The sequence below is a fragment of the Aegilops tauschii genome, chromosome 5 (genome assembly GCF_002575655.3).
Source record: "Aegilops tauschii subsp. strangulata cultivar AL8/78 chromosome 5, Aet v6.0, whole genome shotgun sequence".
Classification (NCBI taxonomy): Eukaryota; Viridiplantae; Streptophyta; class Magnoliopsida; order Poales; family Poaceae; genus Aegilops; species Aegilops tauschii.
The window spans coordinates 321683844-321697833 of NC_053039.3; the positions used below are offsets into that span (position 1 = coordinate 321683844).

Consider the following 13990-nt stretch of genomic DNA (forward strand, 5'->3'; position numbering starts at 1 on the left):
TCCACTAGCTCTCCCTCCACACAAATATCCTCTCCCTCTGGCGCCTCCGGCCTCCCCCATTTTATGCCCCCAACCACACTCTCGCACTCGGTGCGTCGCTGGCCAACGGTCGCTGGCTTCAAACCGTACAGGTCATGCTGACGTACATCGAGCTTGCGGTCGGCGTGGTACGAACCACCATGATGAGCGCGCATGGATGCCTCGTCTGAGCCGGCCCCAACCTCTTCTCCAGTTGGGTTGGTGCCGCCATCCCCGACGCCCTCACCGGAGCCGGCCGCAACCGGCCTCTTCTCCGGATGGTTCACCGCCGCCACCCCCATGCCCTCACCGCCTCCGTCCTTGCTGTGGGACATCAATTTAGTGGGCGAGGTGGCGATGCAGCAGCATCTAGCGACGGAGGCTCAAATGAAGGCGTGGCCCTCTACCACACCGATCTAGAGTATGAGGAGCTCCAGATGGTCCTCCTTTGAGTCCTTACAGGAGGACGTGGAGGCGAGGGCGGCTCTCGCGGTGAAGAAGCGTCTAAAAATACTTTCATCTAGTTGGATTCTGCGAGTAGGTGGTTGCAAAGTTTTACTATGAGATGCCATCTGAGGAGCTTGCTACGAAAAATAAAAAACCGAAGCTCGGATTTTGTCTCAACTTTGGATATTTGTTAAGCTCTGTTTTTTTTACCGACCTCGTCGGATGCCATCTCAACACAAAAATTTGCAAAAATCTTGAAAAGTCTCTCATCTTTGATGTGTAAAAAAATCAGACTTTTAAAATGTATTTGTATCTTTTTAAAATTTAATGTTCACTCAGGTGCACCTCCGAAACGCCGCTCTCAGCCAACGTTAACTCGTATTTTGTTCTTCTTTTAATTGATTGATATATATATATATATATATATATATATATATATATATATATATATATATATATATATATATATATATATATGTAAAGTCATACTGTACCACATAATAATACTATCAAGTGGCTTCATGTTCATTGACTCCATTAATTCTAACTGCTGCCGGCATTCTGTGCAGGCTTGACGTGACATTGGCCTAGTGGTTCAATTGTTGCTAGCTGCAACTTGTTTCGTTTTGTGATACATCTCGACTTGGCGTCCTATATATCGGCCTCGGGCATTTAATTGCCGCGCGTATGGTGATATGTCTGTTTCTCGTATTTTAATTCGTACTCTGCCAGTGGCAGGTCCTTCTGCCGTGATGTTTACTACTCATGCCATGAAGATAGTTTGCACCCTGTTTCCATTTTCTGAAATATGTTTCTTTCCTGTGAGAATAATTTCAAATAAATGTGATGCTAACATGGATGTTGACGACCGCATGCTCTCGCGTGGACAAATAATTAACTACCAAGACGAGTATACGACATGGAGTGGGCGCACGGGAAGTGCGCTAGCGCTAGCTTGTACACCTATCTAGTACTCCCTTTTTAAAGGAATATAAGACTTTAGTAATCTAAACGCTCTTATATTTGTTTACGGAGGGAGTACCACTAAATATAGTATATAAACAAGTACTAAATAGAGTATATTGTTAGTTTCAGAAAGTTCGTAACGATTTAAATAATGTATACGACGTAGACATACACCATTACTATGTACACATATACACGTGTGATTTTATCCGGCGGACTCTGGGTACCACCACTATTGTATTGTATGCTCCCAGCCATTCAATTCCATGTTGATTTTCCGCGGTCAACTTTCTTGACCACATATATGAGAAAATTCTTTACGTTTGTAAAGTACTTCTTTTGTGACCCCTCACATTTTGGATCAAGTGTTGACAATTTGTATGACTAACAAAACATTGTATGTATATGCCACAAAAAAGGTATACTATAAGATTTATATTCAAAAGAGGATTCTCACGATGTAACTTTTGTGGCATATAATTCAATTTTATTAGTTAAATTCATGATCAAAATTGACACAAATACGAGGGTACCAAATAACCCAGACGCAGGGAGAGTAAAAATATTACTACTGTTAGAATGTTCTTGAACAATATTTTCATAACATATACATGCATACATATAATATACTAACAATCAGATACAATATACCCGAGAGAACACATCAATAATGTCTAGGAAACAATCTGTATTGAAGTGAATATTAAATGATGTTCAAAATATTCTTAAGTAGGGTCACAAATATACTAAAATTTCAGAATTTGATTGAAATACACTAAATGTTTGAGAATCAAACATATTTTTTTGATGATTAAGATGGTGGATGTATCGCCTCTCGTACCCCGGGTCCAGCAGGGATAAAACCACAATGGTTGGATGGTTTGGCGCCATGTGTATCTCATTAAGTTATAATATTCTTCCAGTGTGATATTGAACGAAACATCCTTTGAAGTTTCACAACTCCAACTTCAGCATGTTCTGCGAGTTTATGTATGTGTGCGCGTGTGATGGTGGTTTTTGTGCCTATATCTGGTTTTTGTGCCTATATCCATCTATATTGTACTTGGAGTTATTTTTTAAAGAGATCTTACAGAGTCGATTCAGAAGACAAAACAGTCAATAAAGTTCATAAACTATAATGATAGTGAAAATTAACTAATGTTCGGAGTTTGTTGTGTATGTATTGCATATTCTAGGTCTACCAAATATATCTAGGCTCTGACTGGAATCTAGGAGCTTGAAACATGAAGACGGCCACAAGATTCAGGGCATTGTCAACACGGATTACAAAACGCCGCAAATGTTTGGACTGGATGGTCCGGACACTTTTAGCCATCCAACGTGATTCATCAAGTGGGTACGATCTTATCCGGGCACCCAAAATCTCACAAATCGTCCTCAACAAGGGGAAGCTCTTCGGGGTGGTTAAATTGGCTCACTTTCAGTCATATCTCACAGTCTGAATTTGAGGTACACGATTGAATGGTGAAGGTGTCCGCAAACCTATCTGGATGTGTCTGTGGACATTTGATGACGTTCGTTCGGTGATCTGGGTTGAAGATGCCCTCACTCGTATCAACCAGCTTTTATTTGGTCTGGGTGGGGGTACTACTCCCTCCGGTTTTGTTTAGTTCGTATATTAGCTTTGATCAGAGTCAAGTTTTGTAAACTTTGACAAAGTTTCTAAACAAAAATATTAACATATCCAATAACAAATCAATATCATTAGATTCATTATTAATTGTACTTTCACATCATATAGATTTGATATGATAAATGTTTATATTGTTTTCTATAAATTTGGTTAAACTTTACGAAGTTTGACTTCGGTCAAATCTAATACGTGAACTAAATAAAAACAGAGGGAATACTATTTTGTAGGGCGAACTCTCTATAAATGCACCTATACCATTTGAGATAGTAGAGTCCAAGCGGCCGCCATTAACGCACTCCGCAGGGTGAGCTAGACGCGCTAGCTAGCAAGTAGCTCGACGCTGCCAGTACACGCAGAGAGAAGACGACGCGACTGGAGGCCATGGCGTACTCTTGTCTGCCCTTGTATGCGGCTTCCTTTCTTGTAGTGCTTCTAGTTTTGCCTCTCATGGCAGTGGCATCCGCCGCCGCGCCCGCTGCCGAGACATCCTACGAGACCAAGTCCATGGACCCCGGCCTCGCCCTCATGACGCTGCCGCAGCCGGTGTCCGGCCCGGAGAGCCTCGCCTTCGACCGCCGCGGCGGTGGGCCTTACGCGGGCGTCTCCGACGGCCGCGTCTTCAAGTGGCGCGGCCGCCGCCTCGGCTGGACCGAGTTCGCGTACAACTCCAGACACAGGCAAGCATCGATCTTGTGCATCCATTGTACATACACACATGCACGCACGTAGCGATTATAACCTTTGCACACCTATGTGCGTTGGTGTCTTGTGCAGGAGCGTGGGGATGTGCGCGCCGAAGAAGAAGCTGGTGGTGCCGGAGAGTGTGTGCGGCCGGCCGCTGGGGCTGCAGTTCCACCACAAGTCCGGCGACCTGTACGTCGCCGACGCCTACCTGGGGCTGATGAGGGTGCCGGCGCGCGGCGGGCTGGCGCAGGTGGTGGCGACGGAGGCCGGCGGTGTGCCATTCAACTTCCTCAACGGCCTGGACGTCGATCAGAATACCGGCGACGTCTATTTCACGGACAGCAGCACCACATACCGAAGGAGGTACATAAATTTGTTGACATATACTAAAATTTATATTTGACCAAAGCAGAAAATTCATCGATACTTACGAATATATATAGTTATATACTCTCTCCTATGCAAGTTGTACTAAAACAGCGTCAATTAGTACTCCATGGCGAATGGATCGGATGGGTAGTAAATATTAAAATATATTTTATGATTAATTTGAGACAAAAAGGAAATACTTGATTGACCAGGCTGTTAGTTAATTTTGTCTTGCTTTTGCAAAGTTATTACGATGCAGTATACCTTTTATAGAGGTCATATGCATGACGGTCTCCCTGGTGTACATGGCAGCGAGTACCTACTGGTGGTGGCCCTGGGCGACGAGACAGGGCGGCTGCTCCGGTACAACCCGCGGACGCGCCGCGTCACCGTGCTCCACGCCGACCTGTCGTACCCGAACGGCGTGGCCGTCAGCGCGGACGGGTCGCACGTCATGGTGTCGCACACGGCGCTGTCCGAGCTCCGCCGGTACTGGGTGCGCGGGCCCAAGGCCAGCACGAACGAGACGTTCGCGGAGCTGCCGGGGTTCCCGGACAACGTGCGCTCGGACGGGCGGGGCGGGTACTGGGTGGCGCTGACTCACGGTGGCGACGACGGCGTCGCCGCGCCGACGGTGGCCGTGAGGGTGGGCCGCGACGGCGCCGTGGAGGAGGCGCTGGGCGGGTTCAGCTTCGAGACGGTGAGCGAGGTGGGCGAGCGGAACGGCACGCTCTGGGTCGGCTCCGTCGACACGCCCTACGCCGGCGAGCTCAAAAGACACTAGTGCAGTGCTGCGGCTTCATATATACGAACGCCGATCGTCATTCTCAATTCATCGATCGCCATTGATTGAATATGTGCTCTGAACGAATTGTACGCGACACTTTTGTGATGTAGTGTAATGTGTGTACGTGATGCGTAGCGCACATGTGCGTGTGTATGGACTCGCAGTGATGGCATCAGTGTGTGGTTGCGATGGCGTTAGTACTACGTACCGTATGTGCGTTCTTTGAAAGATATTTTCTGAATGGGTAGTTGTTCGGTGTGCATGCAGTGCAGGTGCAATTCATTTCATTGCCTAAACACTGTGTCCAGGTGCGGTGTAGGCCAGGAGTACTGAAGTAGTAGTAGGCGTAGCAGAGGTCAAAGAAAACGCCTGGATCAGGTAGATGGCCGCTGGTCTCTGCCAGTGCAATCAATCGCCATGCAAGAGGCCACGTCCATGGGCCCATGTGGCTTTACTGCCGGATGACCGGCTTTCTTCGCCCGCTCTTGAGCATCAAGCAATTATATGACCTGGATTCGGATGGTTATTCTGGCTTTCTATCTCGTACCAGAACGAGGAAGTACGGAATTTCAGCAAAAAAAAAGAGGAACTACGGATCTAACTCTCAAGTGTGGTTCTAGTTTTTATATCAGGATCAACATAGTTTTCCTCCTTCGCAAGAAGCGACTCTCACGCGACTAAACTTTTCTGTTCTCCTCGTCTCGGTTGAGGCTGTGTGGTGCCTGGGCCTGTGGCGGCAGGCGCAACTTGTTGGCTAGCGCGTCTGCCGTCATGGTCCAACTGGTCTCTTCTGTCAATCTGATCCAAGTGTGATTTTTTCTGTCAATTGCATTGGGCAGGTGATCCTTTTAGAAAAAATTCCCCTCTCTGAATCAGTGTGGACCGGTGTCTGGACATTGATATAGAAATCGGTCATCCGTCGCTATTACTCAAATGTAAGTTTTTATTAACTTAAATAAGACTCCATTCCGCCGAATCATGCATTAATTATTATAATACTAATGTGTGATCAGTAGCTTTGTTTCACCAAACTCTCATTTTACCAAGCACTTGAAAGGAAAAAGTGGCACGTTTTGGCGGAAGCCTTTCATCAAGTGGCGGAAGCTACTAATCCCAGTGTTCAAGTGTTGGCAAAAGCTTTCACCAAGTGTCAGGGCAGCCTTTCACCAAATACTAATGCATGAGTTGATACTAATGCATGAACTAGTAGCTTTCTGCACCCAGCATTTGAAGAAGAAAATGAAACAAAGTGGCTTCCGCTAAAGGGTTTCAAAGCCTTCCGGCAAAACACTAAACTAATTTTCCGCTAAGCACAACAGTTAGTGGCTTCCACCATTCGGACGGAGAGGAGAGGGTACGTGGCGGTTTTTGGTTTGTTATGTAGATGTACGAATTCCCGCAAAGCCCTCCTTTGTTTGGTTCCGATTTGCAGGATTTCAGACATCCGAACCAGCTCGGGGACAGACCCGTATTGGATGGTAAAACACGTCCGGACCGCCTGGTATGGACGGCTGGGGGCGATTTGAGGGTCTGCATTGGAGAGGCCCTTACTGCCGGGTATATGAGTATTGACTGGCTTTCTTTGCCCTCTGCCTTTCTATCTCTCACGGGAAGGTGGAACTACCAATCAACACTGAAGTGTGGTTCTAGTTTTTATCAGGATCAACATAGTTTTCCTCCTTTCCAAGAAGCGACTCTCACGCAACTAAACTTTCCTATTCTCCTGTCGGCGCCTTCGCCGGTCCGCCTTACCTTTGATGGTCTTTGGGTCGTGAAGGTACGGAGGACACCCCATGGCGGCGGCAGGGACCCTACTCTTGTTCTTGTTTGGTTTAGCATCTTCGCTTGGGGCTGTGTGGCGGCGACGATGTACCCTAGTAGGAATAATGTCTCTCACGCCCGATCGTCGCCCCGATCGATGGTGTGTCTGTTGGGGAATGTAGCATGCAATTTCAAAAAAATTCCTACGCTCACGCAAGATCTATCTAGGAGATGCATAGCAACGAGAGGGGGAGAGTGTGTCCACGTACCCTCGTAGACTGAAAGCGGAAGTGTTAGGTTAATGCGGATGATGTAGTCGAACGTCTTCGCGATCCAATCGATCTAGTACCGAACGTACGGCACCTCCGAGTTCAGCACACATTCAGCTCGATGACGTCCCTCGAACTCTTGATCCAGCAAAGGGTCGAGCGAGAGTTTCGTCAGCATGACGGCGTGGTGACGGTGATGGTGATGTGAGGGCTTCGCCTAAGCACTACGACGCTATGACCGGAGGAGTAAACTGTGGAGGGGGGCACCGCACACAGCTAAGAGAACAACTGTTGTGCTTTGGGGTGCCCCCTTGCCCCCATATATAAAGGAGGAGGGGAGGAGGCGGCCGGCCTAGAGGGGCGCGCCATGGGGGTGTGACTCCCCCGATTCAATCGTACACTAATCATGCACGCAAACGTGTACGATCAAGATCAGGGACTCACGGGAAGATATCACAACACAACTCTAAAACATAAATAAGTCATACAAGCATCATAATACAAGCCAGGGGCCTCGAGGGCTCGAATACAAGTGCTCGATCATAGACGAGTCAGCGGAAGCAACAATATCTGAGTACAGACATAAGTTAAACAAGTTGCCATAAGATGGCTAGCACAAACTGGGATACAGATCGAAAGAGGCGCAGGCCTCCTGCCTGTGATCCTCCTAAACTACTCCTGGTCGTCGTCAGCGGCCTGCACGTAGTAGTAGGCACCTCCGGTGTAGTAGGAGTCGTCGTCGACGGTGGCGTCAAGCTCCTGGGCTCCAACATCTGGTTGCGACAACCAGGTAGAAGGGAAAGGGGGGAAAGAGGGAGAAAAGCAACCGTGAGTACTCATCCAAAGTACTCGCAAGCAAGGAGCTACACTACATATGCATGGGTATATGTGTAAAAGGGCCATATCGGTGGACTGAACTGCAGAATGCCAGAATAAGAGGGGGATAGCTAATCCTGTCGAAGACTACGCTTCTGGCAGCCTCCATCTTGCAGCATGTAGAAGAGAGTAGATGGTAAGTTCACCAAGTAGCATCACATAGCATAATCCTACCCGGCGATCCCCTCCTCGTCGCCCTGTTAGAGAGCGATCACCGGGTTATATCTGGCACTTGGAAGGGTGTGTTTTATTAAGTATCCGGTTCTAGTTGTCATAAGGTCAAGGTACAACTCCGGGTCGTCCTTTTACCGAGGGACATGACTATTCGAATAGATAAACTTCCCTGCAGGGGTGCACCACATAACCCAACACGCTCGATCCCATTTGGCCGGACACACTTTTCTGGGTCATGCCCGGCCTCGTTAGATCAACACGTCGCAGCCCTACCTAGGCACAACAGAGAGGTCAGCACGCCGGTCTAATCCTAAGCGTGTAGGGGTCTGGGCCCATCGCCCATTGCACACCTGCACGTTGCGTGGGCGGCCGAAAGCAGACCTAGCAACCTCCATTACAAAGGAAGTCACGTTACGCGGTCCAATCTGGCGCGCGCCGCTCAGTTGCTGACGTCACGAAGGCTTCGGCTGATACCGCGACGTCGAGTGCCCATATCTTTCCCACGTAGTTGGTTAGTGCGTATAGACCAAATGGCCAGACTCAGATCAAATACCAAGAACTCGTTAAGCGTGTTATTTTTAAGTATCCGCGGACGCCGACCAGGGCCAGGTCCACCTCTCTCCTAGGTGGTCTCAACCTACCATGTCGCTCCGCCACAAAGTAACAGTCGGGGGCCGTCAGGAACCCAGGCCCACCTCTACCGGGATGGAGCCACCTGTCCTTTCAGCCCCCTCATCAGAATCACTTGCGGGTACTCAACGAGCTGACCCGACTTTAGTCACCACATGTGTCATGTATATAAAGTATATAGTATATACCCGTGATCACCTCCCTAGTGATCACGGCCCAGTAGTATAGCATGGCAGACGGACAAGAGAGTAGGGCCACTGATGGAACACTAGCATCTTATACTAAGGAGTAGGATAGCAGGTAAGGGTAACAACTGTAGCAACAATGACAGGCTATGCAGCAGAATAGGATTAACTAAAAGCAGTAACATGCTACACTACTCTAATGCAAGCAGTATAGAGAAGAATAGGTGATATCTGGTGATCAAGGGGGGCCTTGCCTGGTTGCTCTGGCAAGAAGGGTTCGTCGTCGATGTAGTCGATCACAGGGGTACCGACAGCGGTCTCGGGGTCTACCGGAAAGAAGTAACAGAGGGGGAACACAATAAATAACAGAGCAATTAAAGCATCACAAAGCATAACATGGCAATACGCGGTGCTAGAGGTGACCTAACGCGGCAGTAGGTGATACCGGCGAAGGGGGGAAACATCCGGGAAAGTATTCCCGGTGTCTCGCGTTTTCGGACAGGTGAACCGGAGGGGGAAAGTTGCGTGTTCGCTATGCTAGGGATGTGTGGCCGACGAATGGGCTGCGTATCCGGATTCGTCTCGTCGTTCTGAGCAACTTTCATGTAGAAAACATTTTCATCTGAGCTACGATTTATTTTATATATTTTTATAAAGTTTTAATCATTTTCTGAATTTATTTATCTATTTAATTCTAACATTATCCAGAATAGGGTATGCTGACGTCATCATGACGTCAGCAGTCAACAGGGCGCTGACTGGGTCAATCTGACATGTGGGTCCCGTATTCTAATTAGGATTTAAATAATCTAATTACCGTTTAATTAATTAACAATAGTTAATTAGGTTAACTAAATAGGATTAATTTAGTTAATTAATTAATTAATTTTAATTTTATTATTTTTTAAATCCCTTTTTAACGTTCTGGGGGTGGGGCCCCTGTGTCATAGGCAAGGGGGGTCCTAGCGGGCATGGGGGCGCGGGCTAACGGGCATGGGGGTGCCAGGGCAGAGCCCCGTGAGCGCGCGAGCGCCGGTGCGGTGACCTAGGGGTGCCACGGCGGATGAGGCCGGGAGGGCGACGGTAGCGGCTCAGTCGAGCCAGCGCAAGAGGTGAGCCCGCAGCAGGGGGGCACGGGAGGCCGGAGTGGATGCGGCAGCGGCGGTGGGTCGAACACGCACAGTGCGGGGAGGCGTTGAACATGCGGCAAGGGAGCCCGGGGGGTGCGGCCAGCGCGGGATGGGTTGCGGCCAGGGGAGAGCGGGGGTTGGCGTGGCGGCAGGGCTAGCAGGACGCGACGGGAGCGCTCGCGGCGTGCGCGGTTAGGGTGTGGCCTGGCCGGAGTGAGTACGACAGGGGCGCAGCGGAGCAGAGAAGGGGGGGAGGAAGTTGAGGCTCACTGAGCCCTGTAGTTGAGCGAGGTGGGCTCGAGAGGAGTCGAGGTCGGTCGCCGGCGACGTAGCTGCGGCGAGGTAGCGTCGGGTGGCGGTCGGTGTCGAGCGGCGACGGGGTCGGGGCGCGGCGTCGGGGCGGCCTTGGTCGATCCGGCCATGGAGCTAGACGGCGGGGATGAGGAGGTGATGGTGTGCTGCGGCGGCGTCGGATCATGGGAAGGAACGGGCGGCGCGGTGGATTCGGTTCCTTGCCCCGATCTCGGTCCAGATGGGGGGGAAGAAAGCGAGCGAGTGGGGGGGAGTGGGGGCGATAGGCTAGGGTTTCCGTCGGTGGGGGTTATGGAGGGGTTAGGTGGGCCGGCCTGGTTGGATGGCCAGCTGGGCTGAGGCCCAGCGCGGGGGGGGGGGGGGTTCCCTTTTTTTCCTTTAACAGATTTACTTTGCTTTTCTTTTTATTTAGTTTCAGTTTTTTTATTTTTCTAAAGCAAAAATAGTTTCATAAAATAAGAAACTTGCACCTAAAATTGAATTATAAATCAAGCTACTGCCACATTAAGTTTGGCATCAAATTGAAACAGTTTGTAATTTATACAGTTTTAAAAAGGCATTTAAATTATTATGATAGACATTGGTTTATTACATTGGGGAAATTAAACACCTTATAAAAATGTTGGTCCACTATGATAATTATTCAAGGATTGTTTGCAACACTTTGAACATTTTTGTTTTAATATTTGAAAACTTTTGATGTTTCCCTCTATTTTGAATTTGAATTTCAACCGGTTTCGAACTAACGTGAACTTAGCAACAGTAATCGAGGTGACGTGGCATCATTAGCAGAGGTTACTGTAGCTTGATTATCCGGGCGTCACAGGGGGAGTCCTACTAGGACTCCTAGTCCTAGTAGGATTCCCCTTTCCTTCTCCGGAGTGGGAAAGGGGAAAGGGAGAGGGAGTAGGAGAGGGAAAGGGGGGCGCCGCCCCCTCCCCTAGTCCAATTCGGACTCCCATGTCGGGGGGCGCGGCCACCCCTTGTGGGTTGTCCCCTCTCTCTCCCGTGGCCCATGAGGTCCATGACTTCCCCCGGGGGTTCCGGTAACCCCTCGGTACTCCGGAAAAATACCTGAACCACTCGAAACCATTCCGGTGTCTGAATACCATCTTCCAATATATCAATTTTTACCTCTCGACCATTTCAAGACTCCTCGTCATGTCAGTGATCTCATCCGAGACTCCGAACAATCTTCGGTCACCAAAACACATAACTCATAATACAAATCGTCATCGAACGTTAAGCGTGCGGACCCTACAGGTTCGAGAACTATGTAGACATGACCGAGACACATCTCCGGTCAATAACCAATAGCGGAACCTTGATGCTCATATTGGTTCCTACATATTCTACGAAGATCTTTATCGGTCAAACCGTAATGACAACATACGTCATTCCCTTTATCATCGGTATGTTACTTGCCCGAGATTCGATCGTCGGTATCCTCATACCTAGTTCAATCTCGTTACCGACAAGTCTCTTTACTTGTTCCGTTCATCCCGTAACTAACTCATTAGTCACATTGCTTGCAAGGCTTATAGTGATGTGCATTACCGAGAGGGCCAAGAGATACCTCTCCGATACTCGGAGTGAGAAATCCTAATCTTGATCTATGCCAACCCAACAAACACCTTCGGAGACACCTGTAGAGCATCTTTATAATCACCCAGTTACGTTGTGACATTTGATAGCTCACAAGGTGTTCCTCCGGTATTCGGGAGTTGCATAATCTCATAGTTAGAGGAATATGTATAAGTCATGAAGAAAGCAATAGCAATAAAACTTAACGACCATTATGCTAAGCTAACGGATGGGTCTTGTCCATCACATCATTATCCTAAAGATGTGATCCCGTTCATCAAATGACAACACATGTCTATGGTAAGGAAACTTAACCATCTTTGATTAACGAGCTAGTCTAGTAGAGGGTTAGTAGGGACACTGTATTTTGTCTATGTATCCACACGTGTATCAAATTTCCGGTTAATACAATTCTAGCATGAATAATAAACATTTATCATGATATAAGGAAATATAAATAACAATTTTATTATTGCCTCTAGGGCATATTTCCTTCAGTCTCCCACTTGCACTAGAGTCAATAATCTAGTTCACATCATCATGTGATTTAACACCAATGGTTCACATCTTTATGTGATTAGTTCACATCGCCATGTGACTATCACCCAAAGGGTTTACTAGAGTCAATAATCTAGTTCACATCGCTATGTGATTAACACCCAAAAAGTACGAAGGTGTGATCATGTTTTGCTTGTGAGAGAAGTTTAGTCAACGGGTCTGCCACACTCAGAGCCATATGTATTTTGCAAGTTTTCTATGTCTACAATGCTCTGCATGGATCTACTCTAGCTAATTGCTCCCACTTTCAATATGTATCCACATTGAGACTCAGAGTCATCCGGATCGGTGTAAAAGCTTGCATCGACGTAACTCTTTACAACGAACTCTTTATCACATCCATAACCGAGAAATATTTCCTTAGTCTTCTTAGGTAACTAAGGATAACTTTGACCGCTGTCCAGTGATCCACTCCTGGATCACTATCGTATCCCCTTGCTAAACTCATGGCAAGGTGCACAATAGGTCTAGTACACAGCATAGCATAATTTATAGAACCTATGGCTGAGGCATAGGGAATGACTTTCATTCTCTTTCTATTTTCTGCCGTGGTGAGGTTTTGAGTCTTACTCAACTTTACACCTTGCAATACAGGCAAGAGCTCCTTCTTTGACTGATCCATTTTAAACTACTTCAAAATCTTGTCAAGGTATGTACTCATTGAAAAATCTTATCAAGCGTCTTGATCTACCTCTATAGATCTTGATGCCCAATATGTAAGCAGCTTTATCGAGGTCTTTCTTTGAAAAACTCCTTTCAAACACTCCTTTATGCTTTCCAGAAAATTCTACATCATTTCCGATCAAGAATATGTCATTCACATATACTTATCAGAAAGGCTGTAGTGCTCCCACTCACTTTCTTGTAAAATACAGGCTTCACCGCAAGTCTGTATAAAACTATATGCTTTGATCAACTCATCAAAGCGTATATTCCAACTTAGAGATGCTTGCACCAGTCCATAGATGGATCGCTGGAGCTTGCATATTTTGTTAGCACCTTTAGGATTGGCAAAACCTTCTGGTTGCATCATATACAACTCTTCTTTAACAAGTCCATTAAGGAATGCAGTTTTGATATCCATTTGCCAGATTTCATAAAATGTGGCAATTGCTAACATGATTCAGACAGACTTAAGCATCGATACGAGTGAGAAAAACTCATCGTAGTCAACACCTTGAACTTGTGGAAAAACCTTTTGCGACAATTCGAGCTTTGTAGATAGTAACACTACCATCAGTGTCCGTCCTCTTGAAGATCCATTTATTCTCAATGGCTTGCCAATCATCGGGCAAGTCCACCAAAGTCCACAATATGTTCTTATATATGGATCACATCTCGGATTTCATGGCCTCAAGCCATTTACCAGAATCTGGGCTCATCATCGCTTCCTTATACTTCGTAGGTTTGTCATGGTCTAGTAACATGACTTCCAGGACAGGATTACCGTACCACTCTGGTGCGGAACGTGCTCTGGTTGACCTACGAGGTTTGGTAGTAACTTGATCTGAAGTTTCGTGATCATTATCATTAGCTTCCTCTCTAGTTGGTGTTGGCATCACGGGAACGGTTTTCTGTGATGAGCT

General features: G+C 47.3%; 1 protein-coding gene across 1 annotated transcript; it reads left to right on the top strand.

Annotated features, from left to right (window-relative positions):
• The first annotated feature begins 3311 nt into the window (after positions 1-3311).
• LOC109753302 (protein STRICTOSIDINE SYNTHASE-LIKE 10) lies at positions 3312-5221 on the top strand. Its single transcript, XM_020312210.4, has 3 exons — positions 3312-3762; positions 3860-4132; positions 4451-5221. Exons 1-3 carry the CDS (start codon positions 3467-3469, stop codon positions 4920-4922), a joined length of 1041 nt encoding a protein of 346 aa, XP_020167799.3. The 5' UTR covers positions 3312-3466; the 3' UTR covers positions 4923-5221.
• The last annotated feature ends 8769 nt before the right edge of the window (positions 5222-13990 follow it).

What these genes read in the sequence shown, in the direction of transcription:
- LOC109753302 (XM_020312210.4), top strand. Translation starts at nt 3,467, where the DNA reads ATGGCGTACTCTTGTCTGCCCTTGTATGCGGCTTCCTTTCTTGTAGTG. An exon ending in GCGTACAACTCCAGACACAG is followed by an intron (nt 3,763 to 3,859) that starts GCAAGCATCGAT and finishes TGTCTTGTGCAG; the next exon opens with GAGCGTGGGGATGTGCGCGC. An exon ending in AGCACCACATACCGAAGGAG is followed by an intron (nt 4,133 to 4,450) that starts GTACATAAATTT and finishes TGTACATGGCAG; the next exon opens with CGAGTACCTACTGGTGGTGG.